The sequence below is a fragment of the Boleophthalmus pectinirostris genome, unplaced genomic scaffold (genome assembly GCF_026225935.1).
Source record: "Boleophthalmus pectinirostris isolate CB_2022bp ecotype Guang Dong unplaced genomic scaffold, ASM2622593v1 HiC_scaffold_11, whole genome shotgun sequence".
NCBI classification, from domain to species: domain Eukaryota; kingdom Metazoa; phylum Chordata; class Actinopteri; order Gobiiformes; family Gobiidae; genus Boleophthalmus; species Boleophthalmus pectinirostris.
The window spans coordinates 21,977,359-22,000,040 of record NW_026570994.1 but is presented as its reverse complement, the minus strand read 5'-3'; the positions used below and the strand labels follow the sequence as shown (position 1 = coordinate 22,000,040).

Below are 22,682 nucleotides of genomic sequence, written 5' to 3'. Positions count from 1 at the left end.
TAAGTAATTTTCTTTGTACAGTATTATGGTTGTACTAACTAATAATAATGTTAACAAAAGGCACAAAGTTGACGATCGGATGAAATAAACCACAATGAAAATGAAAAAAATGTAAGGATTTTTTTTTTTTTTTCGTTTATCATTATTATTACTTCATGACCATAAAGAAGGCACAAAATGAAACACTTAAGGCCCGTTCAGACCGGAGCATCTAGGGTGTTCTGTGTTTTTGCGGCGCGTCTTTGGTTGTCAGCGCAGTGCGAATCTAGCGACGAAGCGGCGAGTCTTGAGCGTTCTGGTGTTGACGCTCTAGACGCAGAAGTTGAAAATGCTGAACTTTTCGCGTTGGACACGTCTACCAATCACGGACGAGTATCCAGAGACACAGCGATGTTATCAAGAAGAAAGAGAAAGACCCGAGAACCGGAGAGCCACAAAGATTTCCAGCATATACATATATACACCGCAATCACCGAGCAGATCGCCAGGACTGGACCAGGACTGGACCAGGACTGGACCAGGACTGGACCAGGACTGGACCAGGACTGGACCAGGACTGGACCAGGACTGGACCAGGACTGGACCAGGACTGGACCAGGACTGGACCAGGACTGGACCAGCGTCATTAGCAGAGTACACATATATAAAACACACCGCAGCCACCGAGTCAATCGCCTCACTGATGGTTTCATGTCATAAAAACACTAAAGTCTCTCTCAGTCTGGTCTGCCATTGTTTAGGGAAAAGACCAGGACTGGGCTCTTGTTTCCAGGGCAAGTAGTCGGGGACGTCTGAACTCAAATTTAAAAAGGGGTCCAAATAAAGGCGTCTAGGGCGTTTTTGACACCGGCGTCTGAACGAACCATTATGATCGTATCAAAATAAAAGGGAATGTTAAAGAAAATGTTAAAGAAAAGCCTGTGTTTAGTTCATAGTTGTGTTTTTAGTTGTGAAGACAGTGGATGTGGTCTTTTAGGTATTTTTGTAAGATCTGATTTTTATATTGTTTTTTTTGAAGTGCAACAAGTTGGTACGAGCTTTGATATGGTCATCTAAGTTCTTTCATAAATCTACTCCATCTGTAACACGTGCTTTTTTGAGAGTAGTTCAAGAGAATTGTTTTTAAAATAAATTTGACCTCTCAGTTTGTATTTAAATTAATTTGTGTTAACCAAATACTGTCCCCGTTTTTTGTATAAAAGTGTCTCCTCACCGATGAGGTTCCGGGACAGCTCCGCGGCAATGTCACACACTTTCTTCCTGATGTTCGGCGAGGTTTCGTGGGAAATGGCCGTGAGCAGTTCTGTTTTTATGGCCATCTGCATCTCCACCGTGAGCCCCGGGAACACCTCCTCGAACGCCGAGGAGAGCAACCGCCGCAGCAGCACCGCCGCCATCTGTCTGACCTGCCCGGCAACAGCACAGAGCACAGGTCAGGGTAAAAAGGTCACATGACACATTCTCACGCAGTTCTAATTCTGACACATTTATCAAAGTTTTGCATCGGTTAAGTGAGTTTGTGCAGAAAAGTTGAACTACAAAAATACAGAAAGTAGCACTGATTTGACTTCATAACATCAACAGAAAACTGGATCCAATAACAGACAATTTACGCACAAGGAAGGACTTTTTCTGACACTTTAAACCTTCCTTTAACCATTTTATTTTAGTATTTTTTTTTATTTATTTATTTCATAAAGTATAAAAAGACATCAACAGTGTCACAACATCAAACACACAAGAAATGAAAGAAAAGGAGCAGAAAAAAGTCACCTTAGGTTATTTGCCCCATTTTCCCTTTTCCAGACAAAACAAACACCGATAGATACTTTGCGATTGATTAAAACATTTTAAATTGGTATATTTCATTTCAGTCACAATTATTAAACAGAAATCTTCACTATTATGCACAACAACTTAGTTTAGTTCAGTAAAATCCAGTGAAATGTTTATGTATGAAAAAGGAAACCAACTAAACCAAATAAGTGTTGCTGTCTAAATTATACAATATTTATGACTGAATTTATAAAACACGTCACGTTTTTGCCCTTAAAGTTAAATTTGCTCTAATTTGTTCATTGGAAGATGTGCCTGTAATGTTCAACAGTATGGACATAAACATCAGCTGGTTTCACTTCATAGAAACGGTCTGGATTTCTTAGGATTCATTCGCTCGACAGTAGGTGTGTCCTTTATTTATATTTAACCAATCGCTGCTGTTTGGTCGTGATGTATGTAATGTGCCAAATCCTGTAGGAAGGAGGACAATAACGTCTTTCCCCTTGATAACGATTCCCGAGATCGAGGATTTAAAGCCGGAACAAAGAATGTTTGGTGAATTTTGACAACACAGAATATCTGGCTCTTCGCTGATTGGCTGGTGCCTGAACTCGCACTTCCAGGGTTTTTGCGAACTGTCTAGTGTATTTTCTTTCTGATCTAATCGCTGGAGAGAAATGAAATTGAGTGGAGGCACTAGTTGGCACCAGCCTGGCAAGTAATGTCCTACAATATGGCCATAAACTTAATCTCCATGGAGACTTTCAAGCCAAATTACAGTTTAGATCTTTGGAGACGTGATCCCACTCACAGCTGTATTTTCAGATATTTTTGAGAAATAAACACCTGTAGTTGAATAAATGTAAGACAGAGCAGTTTAATGCCTGACTGTGGACAATTTAAACCAAAGCATTAGTTTGTTGCTGGCCAAGCTGACGCCACCTTGTGCCTCCAGTTTGCAAGAACCTCAGAAGTTGTTGACGGCGCACCGGCCAATCAGCTGTGAAGCCGTGACGTTAAACTCGTAGCGTCTGTTTGTGTCCCTTTTGTCGAACAGCACAACCATAAACAAAGCGTCGAGCTGGATGTAGACGAACACAGACATTCTGTTTTGGCAACAATTCCTGAGATCGAGAATTTAAAGCCGGAACAAAGAGAATGTTTGGTGAATTTTATCAAGGGGAAAGACGTTATTGTTCTTCTTCCTACAGGATTTGGAGCATTACATACGTCACAACCTACCCACCTACTGTCAAGTGAACGAATCCTAATGCTGCAAGGTCAGACGGTTTCCACAAAGTTAAACCAGCTCATAAATCAGACTTAGTTTGCAGACACCTTCCAAAAAAGTTCCACAGCGCACCTTTAACTTCATGGTTGTTATGTAACTTACAGAATGACCTCTATGCATGTCACATCTGCTAATTACAATTCAAAACCAGCTGATTGGAAATAACATTTGACACTTATTAATAATTATTCAAATTAATTCAAATATCTGTAGTAGGAACAAAAAAAAGGTTTAAATTTTATAGATAATAGAAAATCTGAAAATTTGAGCAACTACAAATCCTCATCCAATTTTTTCAGTATTTTTTAAAACTGATTTTTTCCCACACTCTTGTCAATCTACACACTACATGATTCAATATAATTTAATTAGTGATACGAGCGCAGTTGCATCATAGGAAACAGTTTTATCTGCCCGTTGCTTCATCCTGAGCGCTGCCTGAACACCGACACCGTGTTGACAATACATGTTTTGATGATCCCGGATTTCAGGACGGATCTTCACCTGGTCCTATATAAATAATCCATGATGCAAGCGCCGTGTCCCTGCTCCAATTTCAACAAATCTAAAAATATCAGAATCGTAAACAGCTGCCACAGTCTGAGAAACGAACATACCGCAACACGCGCCTAACGAGTCGGGCCAGAAAGTGATGACTGGGCACGGACATTTGTGAAATTCTTGGACAATTTTTAGTGTAAAAGTAAAAAAACAATGGCCCATGTTGTACCAAACTGATCTTTTAGACATTTTTAACCTTGTAATGTAGTTCTACCGTTGAGGAATTAATCAGTTTCAGTAAAACGTGATTAAATTGTCATTGATCATCTTGGGACATTTGATTGACAGGTCCACAGCCAATCACATTCCCACGGCAGTAAAAATCACAATATTTTAAAAAGGTGCACTGTGTAACTTTTCTGGAGGATGGTTCAATCACTTGTTTGTCTCCTTGGAGATGATCTTCCTTGCCTAGAATGCTCCACAGTCTGGCATTAAACTTAAACGTCCATATATTCAATTACTGGTGTTTTTATAGTACAAAATATAATTAAATAACTATTAGGGATGTAACAATAACCAAAATATCGTAATATTGTATTCGTTAAAGTCTCACAATAATATCGTGGGCTGTCACAATATACTGAATTACAAGTTTGTTTGCTTAAATTCATGGTTTTATTGTAGGAACAGCTTAAAAACATCAGGAACTACATTTCCCATGATTCATTTCAGCGCAGACAACATGAAGAAATGTGTTTTTACTTGAATTACTGGGATTATGACGGAAATAATTCACACCAAAATCTTGTCAAGGCATTTTAAAAGCTCAAATGTGTCCTATCTTCAATTATATCAGCCAAAATATCAAAAATATTGCACTAAATATCGTACAGAGAGAGTTGGATATCCCTGCTAACTAGGAATATCTTTATTGTGGAGTCACCTCTCCACAGATCTGACCGGTAGCAGGTGGCATCACTTGCTTGTTTCCATGTAGACAGACAAGTGTAATGCCGTACTGTGGGACATTCCAGACATACCAATAACATCTCAGAGGAAGAAGAGGGGGAAAATTAAAAAACAAACAAAACAAAACAGATGTTGGACCATTCGTTCATTCGTTTTTCAAAGTAAAACCAGAAATAAGAAAATGCAAAAACAACTATTTGTCTTCAAAACCAAAATAAAAAACAAAACAAAACAGATAATGATTCATCTTTTTAGTTTTTGATTTTGTGTTTAAATGAAAAACTGATATTTTTTCTGTGACTTAAACTGCGATGCTGGACTTTTGCGCCACATACGGACTGAACCAAGACTAGAACCAAGACTAGAACCAAGACTAGAACCAAGACTAGAACCAAGACTAGAACCAAGACTAGAACCAAGACTAGAAAGTTGGGAAGGGCCTGGAGTTGCGCCCACGTAGACTGTCAGGAGGCCAGGACCAGGACTGAGACCGGGCCAGACCAGAAGTGAGACCAGGACTGACAGAGACTGACTTAGTCCTGGTTCAGTCCGGCATCTCAGTTTAAGTCACAGAAACGGGAAACTGTCATTATCGTTTTAAACACAAAATCAAAATCTGAAAAAAATTTATCGTTATCCGTTTTTTCCATTTTGGTTTTGGAGACAGATAATGAAGAAAATTGTTGTTTTTTTCATTTTCTTATTTTTGGCTTTATTTTGAAAAACAAATGATACACAGATTCTTTCTCCCTAAAAGTTATAGAGCACCTTTAACCTCTGCTCCAATAAAAAAAACAAAATCCTGTCTTATCCAGGATGACAAACCTGTTAATTAAAAGCTATCTCTCATTTTTAAACAAAAAAATAAAATTGAAAATCATAACTGAATATTTCCTTTCACTTTCTCCAGCTGAACTGCTCCTTGCGCCCTCTACTGCCAATTTGTACAGAGAAATTTAACAAAGCAGTTTATTTGACTTGTTTAATAACCCCACCTCAAACCTAAAGTACCAAAAATTAAGAACTTTTGGTGCTTAAAACTGTAAAACATGAAGAAATTATACTAAAACACACGCACCTCTTCTGCGACGGACACATCGCGAATCGCCTGCAGCAAAAACGTGATCTTGTTTCCTCCAGGAATCGAGTCGTACGTCTCCTGAGAAACAAAACACAAAAACAGAAAAACAGCATTTCAGAGACGCTTCGGGGGGACCCAGGAATTCAGAGTTGACATTTTAGACATGCTCAAAATACCAGAGTCCCATTTCAACCAACATGTGTTCAGGACTGGACCATAACAAGCCTGGACTAAACGCTGCTTAAGAGAACTGAATCAAGACTAAAATATAATGAAATAACTTTAAAAAATAAGAGTATTGTTTGGTACCGACACATGAAGATGTTTAATAAGAGCAGAGAATTATTAGGTTATAAAAATATTAAAAACAAGAAGTGCAATAACAAAATGAGGCACAAAAATATAAAGGATACTTAAAAAAAAAAAAAAAAAAAAACAAAAAAACGACAATACTAAAAAATCCATGCATATTTCAATTTAAACTGCAATCCCAGGCTTTTCAACACGGGAAAGCAATTTAAAAATTTTATAAAAACAGAAAATGTTTTAGATACTGAAAGATTAGTATAAAAATTGCCTTTATGTATCTGTTGATTACTGCACAATAATGCAATTTGTGGATATAATATTTATGGAAACCTCTGAAAAAAATAAATAAAAATAAATAATAATAATAATAATAATAAATACAATTAAAATAAAAGAAATAATAAAAATACAATAATAATAAAATAATAAAATAAAAAATAAAAATTAATAAAAAAAAAAATAAAATAAAAAAATATAAAAATAAAATAATAATCTAAAATATTATTAAAATAAAATAAATTATAATAAAAAAATTATAATAAAAATCTACTACTATCACTACCACTACACTTTCACATTCAATTTGCAAACAAAATTAGACTAAAATGCATTTGAAAAGCAACTACTTAAATCAAACAGGACAATAATGAGCATAGTTTTGTATTGTCAATGTATTCCCAAAACTACTAAAGCTTTTTAGACATGAAAAGAATAAACAGAAGTAAAATAAAATAAAAATAAACTCTCAAACAGACTTGCTACTGCTAAATAAACCTCATTGACCGATTTGATAAACTGTTGTAAAACACTCTATAAAAAAACTTTACAACCAACACCCGGAATGATCAAAGTAATATCATAAAGTCATAACATTTATACGTATGGGGTTCAGAATGATAAAAAGTTAAGACTGTTGCTATAGTAATTAACAATTCAAAACAAGTTGTACGACAGAAACTAACAGACACTAAAAACTGATACTCGTTTTGTGATCCACCAATTAAAATATTTCACTTTCTTCTGGTCAATCCGGTTCCCAAAAACTCCCTTTATTTAGGTCAGAACCCCCCGCGAGGATTTGCAAGAGGCGAAACTTCCAGCACTGAAAGCAGCATCAGGAAATGATCTACATAACAAAGATCCCAGACTGAAAAGAGGCGAGAGACACACAGGGGCATTTTCAACTCCAGAAAGAGGCTCGGTTTAGTCTCGTGACAACATGAGTCTAATATTTAACTCCATTTCGATACTAAGGAGTACACTTTTAGTAGAATTTAATTTTCAACACAAAAATGATCACGTGGACTCAAAACTAGTACAAGATTGATTTGTCCTTTTGTTGTTTATTTTCTAGTTTCGATACTTGTTCAAATGAAGATCTAGTCTGATCGCATCAAAAATAAGCAAAATGAAAACGAAGAACGTAAGGATTATGTTTATTTTTCCCCATTTACGGTCGTACAAACTAATAATGTTAACAAAAGGCACAAACGTTTATCGTTTATGATCGTAACAATGCTGGTTAAGAGAATAAAATCAGACTAAAATACAATTAAAAAGCAACTTTAAAAAAATGTGTATCGTTTGGTATTGACACGAGAAAAAAACATTTAATAAAAGCAAAAAATTGTGATAAAAATAGCAAAAATTAAGAAAATAACTTTACCATAACAAGTGTAAACAAGTGCAAGAAATAAATGAGACAAAAATTTAATTATACAAGAATATATGCATGCTTTTTTTTTTTTTTGAACTGCAATTCTAGTTTTTCGATATCTGTTCAAATAAATACCTAGTTTCGGTATCGATTATGATTTCCGACCTTATATTTGACAAAATTTGAATGGCAGGATATGAACAAGACAGAAATTGTGATAGTTTTTCCCAGTTCTGCGTTTAAATTTTGCATTTCGTTGAGGTAACGCGGCGCTATAAAGTAATATTTTAAGATGTTTTGATTGCCAAATGTTGCTCGCTTTTTACGTTTTAACTTCTTCATCTTTTGTGGCGTCGACTGATCAAAGCGCAGACAAAAATAAAAACATCTTGGCCCAGTTTTAAAAAGAAAAAAACATTATAATTTAATTTCCGAGACGACACGATTTCCCCTCAAAACTGGAAACTATTTAGGCAATTTAACATCCTGTTTTAGATCTAAACCTCGAACTGAGTCTGTGGGGTTTTAATCTGTGCAAGTCTAGACTTCTACAAAAAAATGAAATGTTCCGAAAAGTCCGTGTGTGTGTCAGATGCCCTCCCGCGCGTCTCCCGGTTCATTCTTGGATTAGTTTAGCAGTTCATATTTCAGTCTTCCCTCAATTGTTAATGGGCCTGTACTTTAAAACGGACCCTGTTAACTGAATATTTTAAAAGATGCAATCAAATATCGTCCTTGCTCGTTTATCTCGGATCCTTACTCCAAGTTTATAGGCAATTAAGGCCATTAAAAGTATCGGAAATCAGATAATCGATCGAATTAGTATCGAAACTAGACACTCGTTAAAAAAGTTGCATTGACACTGACAAATTAAACTTTCTTGAATTGCTTTAAAATTATCTTGAGCTGTTTTAGAACAAATAAAGAGCACAAAAAATAAAGTGCTATAATTTAATGCTGAAAATGACACTATAGTCTAAAGAAAGTGTTTTTATTCTCATCATAATATCAGAATCAGTACTGAGTATCGAGTCTGTTCATTAGTATAAAAATAGTTTGAAATTTTAGTATTATGACAGTCTGTATTATTCATTTTTCAATATAAAAAACAAAATAAAAAAAGGAAAAAACAACTATTTTCTTTATTATTTGTTTCCAAAACCAAAATGAAAAAAACATAAAAGGTAATTTTGTCTCGTTTTTTTGTGACTTACAGACTGAACCAGGACTAAACCAAGACTAAAACAGGACTTAACAGGTCTAAACCAGCTCTAAACCAGAATTGAACCAGGACTAAACTAGGCCTGAGTCCTGGTCTGGTCCCGGTCTGAGTCCCAGTTGGTTCAGTCGCGGTTCAGTCGCGGTTCAGTCGCGGTTCAGTCGCGGTTCAGTCGCGGTTCAGTCAGGGACCGGATCAGGGACCGGATCAGGGACCGGATCAGGGACCGGATCAGGGACCGGATCAGGACCGAGACCGGTTCAGTCCAGGGCCGAGACTAGGGCCGAGACTAGGGCCGAGACTAGTCCCGAGTTTAGTCCCGAGTTTAGTCCCGAGTTTAGTCCCTGAGTTTAGTCCTGAGTTTAGTCCCGAGTTTAGTCCTGAGTTTAGTCCTGAGTTTAGTCCCGAGTTTAGTCCCGAGTTTAGTCCCGGGACAGGACCGGTTTAGAGCTGGTTCAGACCCGGTTCAGTTCTCAGTTTAAGTCACTGAAGAAGTCGTTATCAGTTTTTTCCATTTAAACACAAAATCAAAAAATGAAAAAAACTAAATCAAAAACAAAAGAATAGTTGTCCGTTTTTTCATTTTGATTTTGGAGACAAATAATGAAGAAAAACTTTATTTTTTCGTTTTACTTTTGGTTTTATTTTGAAAAACAAACGAACAAATGACACACTGATTCATGACAACACTATGACGAACTTTATCCTTATATTAAGAACAATACAGTTTAGGTATAAATCGTTGTGCGTGGGCGTGATCCGGCGCACGAGAGTCCGGTGTATTAAAGTGTCAGGGCCGGGATGTGCCGTTTGTATGGGGAGTGGATCCGTCGGGCTTAGTGTCACCGGAGAGGAGCAGACAGCAGCGTTTTGTCCTTAGAAGTGCTGACGAGGGGCAGAGGGAGAGACCATGACGCAACACCAGGAAGTGGAGCTGTGTATTTGGGGCCTCATGCTTTACGGGGACGAGGACAGGGATGAGGACGGGGCATCCAGGGCTATATATTTAAAGGACCTATATGTATATGATCCATGTTCTAACGTCGTTTCCCCATCACAAACAGACCCGGAGTTGTGTTTCGTTTCGTCTACGCGTGTTTAAAAACGCACAAACTCTACAGATTTAGGCCGAGTTCTGACCATTTCATGACATCACGAGGTGGAGCGAAGCGTTTTGAGCGCAGCTACCCTGGTTTTCTTCACAAAAAAAGGACTCGTTTGTCAATATTTATGCTCAGTAATCTTCAATTCCATCAACACATCGAAACACCAGTGAAAACTAAAATAAAGACACAGAAAATGTCTCAGCTTTACTTAAATACCTTTAAATAAACGCAGCGGGAGTTAAGTACAGTGTTGGGAAGTTTACTTTTAAAATGTATTCCCCTACAGATTACATCCCCAAAATGTAGTTTGTAACGTAATCCATTAAAGTGCTTAAAGTGAGTAATGTAATCTGAATACTTTGGATTACTTGATATTGTTTTTTTTTTATATTATTTGTTTATTAATTTTCCAAGACAATTATTACACTTACACATATGCAAATATTGTTTAAGGATCAAACATTGTCTTAAACTTAATCTTCCAAATAAAATACAGATTTTTTTCTATTATATTGAAAAAGAGAGAAGGAAGGAAAAAAAAACAAACAAAAAAAAAAAAAAACATAATTTGGTAGCGAACTGAACATTGGGGAAATGAGCCCTCAAATAAAATCTAAACGTATCGTTTTAACAAAACTCAGCCAACCCTTCCACATCTTTTCGAATTTCTCTGTTTCTAATCTTAGAGCATAGGTTAATTTCTCCATCACATAAATATCATGAATTACATCAACCCAATTGTCTTTTGTCGGTGCTTCAGCATTTAACCATTTCCTTGTAATACCTTTTTTTGCTGCTAGCATCATGATTTTAAATATCTTGAAATTTATTTTGTTTTTAACATTTGCATCCAGTTTGCCAAAATAAAAGACTTCACAGGTAAAAGGGAGGTCAATATGTAGGACCACGTCCATAACGTTCTTCAGTTCTTTCCAATAACATTGTATTAGAGGACATGTCCAGAAAATATGTATATGACTTGCCACCATTTCCCCGCACTGTCGCCAACATCTTGTATCTCGATATTTTGTCTGGGCTGGTGCTCTGAAAAATCTCATCAGATTTTTCCAACCATATTCCCTCCACATTAAAGATGATGTTGTTTTCCAAATATTTTGAGTAATCTCTTCCCAATCTTCCTCTGTTAGGCTAATATTAGCTTCCACATTCCATTTCCTCCTTATGTATTGTGTATCATCCCTTTTTAAATTTTCCAACCCAATATATATCTTTGAAACAATTTTTTTACTTAGTTTAGATTTGTGAGCTAATATAAACAAATTAATCATTTCTGGTTGTCCTTCATAGTTATCCCTTATTATGTCATGCTCCAAATAATGCCTTAATTGTAAGTATCTGTAGAAATCTTGATTTGTTAGCTCAAATTGTTCTTTGATCTCTTGAAAACCTTTGCATTTGTTATTCATCAATAATTCCCACCACATACATGGACCATGTTCCCATGTTTTAAATCGCTGATCATTCCTATTGGGTATAAAATCTGAATCGTATCCCACCCATCTTAACAACTTACTAAACTGTATCAAGTTATTCTTTTTAACTATCTCAAACCATACTTTCAAAGAAATTTGCACAAATTGATTAATTTTACCACTGACTTGATTGTATAGTTTGTTATCCGCAATTAGTGCTTGAACGGGTATTCCCTGTATTTTATTGCTTTCAATTTCTTTCCATCTTGCACAATATGATGGGTTACTCCAATTTAACAAATATTTAATTTGAGCAGCCTGGTAGTAACTTTTTAAACAGGGTAGAGCTAATCCTCCTTTTCCCTTAGACAATTGTAGTGTTCTGTATTTTATTCTCGGTATTTTCCCTTGCCAAATATACCTTGAGATAAATTTATCCCATTCATTAAATTCATTGTTTGTTATCTCCACTGGCAAGGTCTGAAAAAGGTACAATAATCTGGGAAGAATATTTATTTTTATCACATCAACTCTTGAAGCAACTGTCGTAAATGGTATTAAGTTCCACCTCTCTACATCTTGTTTTATTTTAAATAATAATGGCTCATAATTGGCTGCTTTCAGTTGATTCAAGTCTTTTGTCAGATTTACACCTAGATATTTTATTAATTTTAAATCCCAATTAATTTCAAAAGTAGTTTTTATATTGTCAGCTGGATTGTAATTAAAAGTAAGCACCTGCGTTTTTTGTACATTTATTTTGTAGCCCGATAATTGTCCAAATTTCTCAAATTCTGACATAATTGCTGGTAATGATGTATTAGGATTAGATAGATATATCAAAACATCATCTGCAAACAGTGCTAGCTTTTGCACCTTGCCCATCATATCTATACCCTGTATTTTCTCATTTTGTTTTATTGACTGGCTAAGGGGTTCAAGAAATATAGCAAACAAGAGGGTTTGATTACTTGATATTGTGATGCTTTTTGAAACGACATGAATGTTCCAAACACATCCTGAAAATTCATGTTTGTTTTCTTCAAATTGTCTGTTGAGCCCAAAGTCTCCATGAACAGACTTTTGTTTTACTGTCGAGAAGCAAAGACTAGAATCTTAACATAAAGTGTTTTGTCTGTTAAAAGACAATAAAAAGTCCAGTCTCTACTTAAACAGATTAAAAATATTATTGATAGAGAAATGATTTTTATATGAGATCACTGCTGCCTTAAATTATGTTCACCTACTGTTGGGTGTCAAAATGTTTAGACCGAGACTAGGACCGAGACTAGGACCGAGACTAGGACCGAGACTAGGACCGAGACTAGGACCGAGACTAGGACCGAGACTAGGACCGAGACTAGGACCGAGACTAGGACCGAGACTAGGACCGAGACGGGTTTAGTCCTGGGTTTAGTCCTGGGTTTAGTCCTGGGTTTAGTCCTGGGTTTAGTCCTGGGTTTAGTCCTGGGTTTAGTCCTGGGTTTAGTCCTGGGTTTAGTCCTGGGTTTAGTCCAAAATGTGAAAACAGGAAAATACCGCCGTGTAATCCATTTATTTCAACAAAGTAACTGTAATCCAATTACCACTCACTGAAACAGTAACTGTAACTGAATACAGTTACTCATAATTTGTACTCTGATTACTCCGGTACATGTAATCTGTTACTCCCCAACACTGGTTAAGTAGCGGGTCTTTAATTTTGACGTCTTTCTTTACACATTTTGCTGTTTTTCTCTATTGTCTTTTTCGCAGCTACTATATTTCTCTCTCTTTGTTTACTTCCGGGGGCAAGGTAAAAGGTCATATAACTTAATTTTATATTTTATTTGTGAAAATATTTACCTTAACAACTGTGATGTTCTTACACATCTAAAATACTTGAATTTAATTTTAATTTTATCACTTATTATCATGAAAACAAATATACTGACATTATCATCAGCTACATTGAGCTTTGGAGACGTAGACAAATGAATAATAAAAAGAGTTACGCAAACGTGTGTGAATGAAAAACATCAACGCCGGGTCTGTTTTTGATGATGCAACAACATTATAAACACGACTTAAAGTTCACAAGAGTCACTTTGGTGCAATACAAAACCCTTAATCAAACTTATAAATCGTGATTCAGTCGATCAATCAATCACAAAACATGTTGCAATCAAAAGTCCAATCGCTTAACTTAACGGTTCAGAATTACGTCCAGTTTTTCTAATCTACAGTGGTTTGAAAACAGCAAAAAAGTGAAATATTAGACTGTATTAAGCAGCTGTTTGAAATTATTGCGATTCATTTTGAGCCAAATAGTGATTAGGAGTTTTGTCATAATTGGGCGTCCTTACAAGTACGTCCACTGATAATAAAAAAAGAAAGGATGTTCATTTAATTTGGGGTATTAGAGTTCACAAATTTCACAGGAGTTTTTTTTTTTTTTGCGTAGCCCCCTAGCCAATATATTAAACTTACGTCATTTTATAATCATTGAAGTGTATTTTTGTTGTTTCATGTACAACTGAGGCTCTGTTAAACTAAATTATCTTTCCAAGAGTTTCAAAACGACAATAGCGATTCATTTATAACAAATTATATCCGTCGAGAGGTAAAATGTCCTCAAAATGTCAACAACAACAACAAGATGCTGAACAAATATTAGATTAAAAAAAATAGACGTCACGTGACTTACTTTGTTTTGGTCCCATTAGTTTTGCTATAAGCTCTTTATAAACAGTGTTGGGGAGTAACAGATTACATGTACCGGAGTAATCAGAGTACAAATTATGAGTAACTGTATTCGGTTACAGTTACTGTTTCAGTGAGTGGTAATTGGATTACAGTTACTTTCCTGAAATAAATGGATTACACGGCGGTATTTTCCCGTTTTCACAATTCGGGGTATTCAATTTTTTTTTTGTAATTCCACTCATTACCGGACACTAAACCAGGTCAAAACCAGGTCTAAAACCAGGACTAAAACCAGTGCTAAACCAGGTCTAAAACCAGGACTAAAACTAGGTCTAAACCAAGACTAAAACCAGGACTAAACCAGGACTAAACCAGGACTAAACCATGCTGTGCGGACAATGTCTCCTTCTCTTCTATCAATAATACTTTTAATACGGTTAAGTAAAGACTGGGCTTTTTTATTGTCTTTTAGCAGACTTATGTGAAGATATCCTCGTCTTTGCTTCTCTACAGCAAAGCAAGTAATCCAAAGTATTCAGATTATGTTACTCACTTGAAGTAATTTAATGGATTACGTCACAAACTACATTTTGGGCTATGTAATGGGTAATCTGTAAAAGTAACCTTCCCAAAACAGTTTATAAATCACACAAAGGGCAATTTATATGCTAATGTGAATTGTGATTACGTTTGTGCGAGTGTTTTTGTCATTATTTTCAGTGACAACAATGAAATCAATCGAATATAACAATGTTTGTTTTGTTTTTTTTGGTGCAACCCAATTTGTTGTTAGTGTCAGTGGAGTGGGGAACTAAAACACTAATAACGTTACATAACCACTTCTCTAGCGATCCTACGTATATTAAACCTGCCTCTCCACTACGTAAATCCGTCCACAAATTACACAAATGTTCTTAAATTCATCACAAACTTGGCAAACAAACCCAAAATTGTCAATAAGGCTCGGCTAACTCGCTACTGAAAGTGACTGGGAAAACTCTCTGCCCGATTTGTAACACTCCGGCCGTCTGCCATATTGGTCACGGAAAATCCACTTGGACAAACGTCAACAAATCGCCCGTCGTGACCATTTATAATCACTAGAAATGATCTGTTTTTACGAATATGTTTGCTTTACAGATAGTAGAACAATAAAGCAGTGTTGTTATGGCTTGTTAAGAGAGATAAGTAAGGAAAAGACGTCAAAATGTGCGTCGATTTCCGTAAATTTCAGTCTAGATTGATTATAGAGCTAAAATTTGGCAATATTTTCGCATTAACTATTTCACAACTCTTCGTTTTAATGCTGACAAATCATTGGAATATGATTTTGAAACGTTTTGATTGTTAATTTAGCCCAAAACGGCGGCCAACGGAGTGATACAAATCGGGCAGCGACGGGCCGTTTAGCTAGCGCCGCGCTGCTACTTCCTGCCTAGCCCCTCAGTCAGCTGGTGAATCAAACGTCCGCGTAGGGTCATTTATCGGCTTAATCTGGACTAAATGGCGTGACACGGAGGACCTAACGGCGCAAAACCTTAACCGTGTCGACGTTCGGGCTGGTAAATGTTAAAAATGATCGTTAAACCGCGTAACTACGCAACATGGAGCCAGCAGTTAGCGGCTTCTCTACGTGCAGTGCGGGGAGTCTCTCTAAATACCAGGCATTTCGATCGGGCGAGCATGGGTTAGAGAATCTTGGGCATTTTTTTTTTTTGGTTGATAAATATGAGTTTAATGGTCGAAATACAAACGGTTGGGATCCAGTATAAGATTTGGCACGTGATTGTTTAACGATGATGATTCACAGCTGGTTTTAATGATCAATTTAATGAGTTTTGAACAGAAATTGTGGCTGTAACAGATTTGGCGCAGTTTCACCACATATTAAGTCACAGTGATTCGGATTTAACCTAAGCACAACTTAAAATGACATTATTAGCAGTATGAACGCGTTTATTTTAGTTGTGAAAGCCGATTTTGTGAATCAAGACCCTCCCGGATTGAAACGCCCTGGATTTAGCAAGTCCCCCCTTTAGCCATACACGTGGGCTTCGGTCTCCTACGCAGCCGCTGGAGCCTCACGATTACCGACACGATCTGCTCCGAAAAACAACAAAACCCCGACGTTTCTCACCTCCGACTGTTTCCTGATGTTGTTGTCCGGGCTCATCAAATTACCCAGCAAGATGTAGAACTGCTGCTGCTCCGCCATTGTAGTCAAGATACGAAAGAAACAGACCGGGTGGGGGAAAAAAGGAGGGCCGAAAAGACTGAGCCCGGGTCGGCTACTTTGCACCACTCGCTTCGGTCACACTCGCGGCTCCCCGGGTCCCGATTGGTCGCGTTTATCGGCTTTACCGAGCGCCCATTCGTCCGAAACGTGCAGGAGGACGGGGCTTGGAGCGCTCAGGCGGATCTGCGCGCTCCGATTGGGTCAGAAAGGCGCAGAAAGTGAGTGCAAAGCGAGGGTTGGTCAGCGGTAAAAAAGGGAAAACGCGGGAAATTGCTATGCATGTTGCGCGTGTTTTTGCACAAGCGGCAGGGGGATGGAGGCATGGGTGGGTCTGTGCACAATAACAATGCAGAAAAGCAAACAAAAAACTACCATTTTCTTAGTTTTTGTGAATAAATACACTTTACAAATCAAGATAATGCAACGAATAATTAATAAAAATTAATTAGAATGTGTAATTTGAATGCAAAGGCTTATTTCTACACAATAACAATGCAGAAAAGCAAACAAAAACTACCATTTTCATTGCTTTTGTCAGTGAATAGACTTTGCAAACCAAGATAATGCAATGAATAATGAATAAAAATAAATTAGAATGTGTAATTTGGATGTATGGGCGCATCTACACAATAACAATGCAGAAAAGCAACCAAAAAACATAATCTTCTTTGCAATTGTCAACAAATACACTTTACAAACCAAGATAATGGAATGAATTATTAATAAATAATAAACTACAGTGTATAGTTTGGATGCACAGGTGGATTTCTACACAATAACAATGCAGAAAAGCAAACAAAAACTACCATTTTTATTGCTTTTATCAACGAATACACTTTACAAATCAACATAATGAAATGAATAATGAATAAAAATAAAAGAGAATGAATACTTTGGATGTATAGTTTGGATGCATGAGGGTCTCTACACAATAACAATGCAGAAAAGCAAATAAAAACTAACCATCTTCATTGCAATTGTCAGTGAAAACACTTTACAAACCAAAATAATGGAATGAATTATTAATAAAAATAAACTAGTGTATAGTTTGGATCCACAGGTGGATTTCTACACAATAACAATGCAGAAAAGCAAACAAAAACTACCATTTTCATAGCTTTTGTCAGTGAATACACTTTGCAAACCAAAATAATTAGATGAATTATTAATGAAAATAAACTAGAATGTATAATTTGGATGCATGGGCGCCTCTACACAATAACAATGCAGAAAAGTGAACAAAAACTGCCATCTTCTTTCCTTTTGTCAGTGAACACACTTTACAAACCAAGATAGATGCAATGTGCAATGAATAATTAATAAAAAAGAAACTAGAATTTATAGTTTGGGTGCCTGGGTGGGTCCCTACACAATAACAGTGCAGAAAATGAAGCAAAAACTACATTTTCTTCCCCCTTTGTGAATAAATACACTTTATAAACCAAGATAATGAAATGAATTATTAATAAAAATAAACTACAGTGTATAGTTTGGATGCACAGGTGGTTTTTTAAACAATAAAATGCACAAAATCAAGCAAAAACACAATTTTCATTGCTTTTGTCAACGAATACACTTTACAAACTAACATAATGAAATGAAGTATTAATAAAAATAAACTAGAATGTATAATTTGGATACATGGGTGGGTCTCTACACAATAACAATGCAGAAAAGTGAACAAAAACTGCCATCTTCTTTCAATTTGTCAGTGAATACACTTAACAAACCAAGATAAAGTAATGAATAATTAATCAAAACAAACTATAATGTATAATTTGGATGCAGGGGCAGGTCTCTGCACAATGACAATGCAGAAAAACAAGTAAAAACTACCATTTTCATTGCAATTGTCAGTGAATAGACTTTACAAAACAAGATAATCAAATGAATAATTAATAAAAATAAACTAGAATATACAGTTTAGATGCCTGGGTGGGTCTTTGTGCACAATAACAATGCAGAAATTTGTGTATTCACAAAGCAGGAAAACTAAAAATTGCAATGCCTTCATCAAATTGTTTCTATTGGCAATAAAGAATCATCTTAAATTGTCAAATGAATGCACATACCAGCCAAAATAATACAAAGCATATCAAATTAAATACAGTAGTAAGTAGAAATGTAAATGGGACAAACAGGCTACAAGTATATATCTGAACAAAAATAAAAATGTAAAATATGGACTAAAACAATTTGGTTATGTTCAAATGTTCCAACATAGTCAGAATATCACAAAATAATGTACAAAATCCACTCCAGTTGAAGCACATCTTCTTTCATTTTTCACATAATATATTTTTGGTAGTTCAATTCGAGCATTCGACAATAAAACAAAAGGCTTACTTAAAAAAAAGGTTATCTTGCAGTGCATTTTGTAATAGTTAATGTATAAAATAAACTTTTTGTTCCTCAATACGTCACTTCTATTTTATTTGTCATACTCTGATTCGACACCAGAGGGCGCCAAAGCCTAAGTTTTACCTCCTTCACTCTTTTCCCACGATGTTTTTTGTCGTTTTATTTTACACTTTAGTATTTTATAACATATTCTACTCAACTCGTCTTGTTTTTGTAAACGGTTTGGCCATATTACAAACTTTTATGTCAGTTATTTTCTCATAATTTTCTCCAAACGTTCCTATAAACTGTATAAAATAAATAAAAATACAAGGACATTTTATTTAAGTAATTATGTGGAGTTATACAAGGACAGACATTAATTTTGAAAGCAACACAAATGGATTTTAATTTTAGGATTCTAATATGTACAGGAAATTTTGTAATCACTTAAAGGCGCACTGTGTAACTTTTCTGGCGGAGCATCCATCACCTGCTTCTCTCCACGGTGATATTGCCCGGAATATTCCACAGTACTCCACAGTATTCCACATGACTTGGACACATACATTGCAGTATATTACAATAACAGAGAGTAAAAAATATACAAAAAATATGATAAAACTTCAAAATAAGCAGCAATTAAAACAGCAAGAGAAATGTATGTACAAATAAGTAATAGTGAGTAGTAGAATAAACAGTAAATTGTAAAATGTTTGTTTTTCTAGGTATTTTTGAGCTATAAAACCACCTGTAACTGAATAAATGTAAAGTAGAGCTGTTTAATATCACACTGGAAAAATCATCACACAGATTGTTCCACACACTAACCCCTCGAACAGAAATACAATCGCTTTTTTTTTTTTTTTCCCCTTAGTTTTTATATCGTCATGTTTTTAAAGATGAAGGTTTTTTATTATTTTTATTTTTAATTTTTCATTTATGGTCGTAGAAGCTAATAATAATTTTAACAAAGGCACAAAAGTTTATCTTTTTTTTTGTATTTGTTGTGGTGTTGTGGGTGTTGCTTTATGTATTTGTCTTTGTTTTATGCTGAATATTGTAATTGTTAAATGTTGATTGTTGTTTTATTTTCTAAATGTTGTATTCGGTTGTCCTTAATACAATTTTTTTTTTTAAAGTTGATAATTTATGATCGTACAAAATAAACCATAGTGAGAATGAAAAAATGTAAGGATTTTTTTTTTTTTTTTTTTTTTTTTGTTTATGGTCGTACAAACTAATAATAATGACAAAGAAGTTTAAAAAAATTACTGTTTATGATCGTATCAAAATAAAAACGGAGAAATAAACTGATAGAAAAATATATAATTAATACAAAAATAAGATAAATATTCTTGAGTTTTGAATTAGTACTTGTTTTTCCTTGTTTCCAGCGCCCTCTATCGGCCTCCCCGGGTACTGCACCGTCCCACAGTCCACCCGGGTCCGCGGTCCAGACTCGGGTCCAGACTCGGTCCTGATCCGCCATAGTCCACCTCGTCTCCGCTTCCACCTGCAAAAAAACGACTTTAAACCCTCACCAGAACCGGACCTACACGAACCCCACCATGTCACGGATGTAGAAGGTAAGATTTTCCCGAAACACTTTTAAGTTTTGCACGTCAAATTACGCACGGATTAACTTTTATCGCGTCTCAAATGGTTTACTTTTGCGTTATAGCTGTTTTAAACTACACTGGCACACGTTTTGAGTATTTTTTGCATTCATTTAAGCTTAATTTTGCTTAAAAGTTGCGACAAAATGCGTTAAAAATCAAAATAATACCTCAAACGGAGCGGAGTTGGAGCTTCGTAAGGTGCACAGTGAAGCATGTGGCTTTATGCTAATTAGAAGAATACATCTATGCTAGCACTTTTTTTTCCCAATAATACGATAATTATTACCACTTTTTATATTAAAATCCCATGCAACTGATGTAAAACTCTTATTTCACCATGTTTAAATGAGTATAAATGCATGTTATTGTACAGTATCGTGTAATAAAGTTATATTTAGTGGAATTCTTTAATCCTAGTTTGACCCAGTTTAGACCTTTTTACTGTTAGCTCATTGCAACACCTGTTTTAACACAATTTTAGTATTAATTACGTATTTTCTGTGTGGAATAGGCCGGCTTTCTATTAAAATTGTGGTTTATTTAGTTTGGATATAGTTAGAACTTGGTTTAGTCCTGGTTTAGTCCCTGTTTTAGACCATTTATGGACTACAATGAGTTAAATCTAAAGGTTAAAAGTTAATTTTGGACCCTTATTTCTTTGTACGAGGTAGTAATTGTAATAATAATACATGTTTTGTGCTTATTTATCCTTTTTTTTTTCATAGTCTGACCTGGGGTTGTTAAATAATATCAATAAATTTGCAGTTGTCAAAAGAAATATCAGATACTAATCGATACTAAAACTAGTACTGAAACTAGATTCTTATTTTTCATCGCAGATATCGATTCTAAAACAGAAATGATGCTTTCCTGAATGTGTAGAACGATCTTGAGCTGTGTCAGAGCAAGTATAAGAGCACAGAGACTAGTGCATGACCATGGACCTGGTTTAGTTCTGGTTTAGACCTGGTTTGGACCTGGATTAGTCCTGCTTTAGACCTGGTTTAGACCTGGTTTAGACCTGGTTTAGACCTGGTTTAGACCTGGATTAGACCTGGATTAGTCCTGGTTTACACTTGGTTTAGACCTGGATTAGTCTTGGTTTATATCTGGTTTAGACCTGGTTTGGACCTGGTTTAGACCTGGTTTAGACCTGGTTTAGACCTGGTTTAGACCTGATTTAGACCTGGTTATCTTTGGTTTAGGCCTGGTTTAGACCTGGTTTAGACATTTTTTAGACCTGGATTAGACCTGATTTCGACCTGGTTTGGAACTGGTTTAGACCTGTTTTAGACCTGTTTTAGTCCTGGTTTAGACCTGTTTTAGACCTGTTTTAGACCTGTTTTAGACCTGTTTTAGTCCTGGTTTAGACCTGGTTTAGACCTGGTTTAGGCCTTATTTAGACTGGGTTTAGACCTGGTTTAAACCTGGTTTAAACCTGTTTTAGACCTGGTTTAGATCTGGTTTAGACCTGGACCACTGAGGGATCACACAGATATAAGGCCACATGGGAATAGAAAACAAAATATTACAATTTAATGCAGAAAATCACAGTATATTGTCTAATGTAAGTGTTTTTATTATTATCATGGAATCAGAGTTTGAAATTTTAGTATCATGACAACACTTCTACCTTATATATTTATTCCTGATCAATTCTTGCTTCAAACATGTTAAATTAAATCTCTAATTACTCTAAAATCTAACTTTTAGGCTTTTTTTTTGTAACTTTTGTCCTAATGAGATGTTTTTATGCTTTACCTGGTATGTTCTAGTTCAGTATGGCATTAAATTTATCTATCTCCATGGAAACAAGTAGGTGATGCCAGGTTGTAGATCTGTGGAGAGGCGAGCCCTGATGAGCCCAAGCTTTTCAGGGTATTTTTGAGCTATTAAAACACCTCTAATTGAAAAAAAAAATCAAGTTATATCAATTTAAAGCTGTACAGTGGAACATAAGAGGCACAGCAATAACATCTCCATCGGAAAAGTGACATAATGCAGTTTTACATCATTACTCCGTGCTCGAGTGTGTGTGTTTTTGTTGTGTTGTCGTCTCTGGCCCCTCCCCTCGTCGCTCGGAGCCGTGGCATTCCTCTGTAATGATGTCCCGATATTTCACACAAAAGACAAACTGCGGCAACAAAAGGAGCAATCGGGGACATTTTACGAGCAATTATCCGAGTGAGGACATTTGTTTTAGTTTTATTTATTCAAAATATCCAGTGTTGTTAAATAAATAAGTGGCACAAGTCATAAAACTACTACTACTACTGCTCTCTACTGCTCAGATTTGATTGTACAAATATAGATTTAGGAGATGTGACAACTAATAAGAAACTGTATTTTTATCTGTAATATTTTCATTTTTTATCAGTGGAGCTGTTTTAAAGCCTCACAGAGAATCAGTGAAGTGAACATTGAATATTTTTACACAAATCGACCCATTGT

At 35.7% G+C, this 22,682-nt stretch overlaps 1 protein-coding gene across 1 annotated transcript in view; it reads right to left on the bottom strand.

Annotated features, from left to right (window-relative positions):
* kpnb3 (karyopherin (importin) beta 3) overlaps positions 1-16,441 on the bottom strand; it is a 30,185-nt gene extending 13,744 nt beyond the window's left edge. Inside the window, exons 1-3 of the mRNA XM_055164191.1 lie at positions 16,171-16,441; positions 5,622-5,702; positions 1,214-1,406 (exon numbers count right to left, since the gene is read on the bottom strand). Of these exons, the coding sequence (XP_055020166.1) occupies positions 1,214-1,406; positions 5,622-5,702; positions 16,171-16,248 (352 nt within the window). The 5' untranslated portion in view covers positions 16,249-16,441. The remainder of the gene's footprint in view (positions 1-1,213; positions 1,407-5,621; positions 5,703-16,170) is intronic.
* Positions 16,442-22,682: the final 6,241 nt, after the last annotated feature.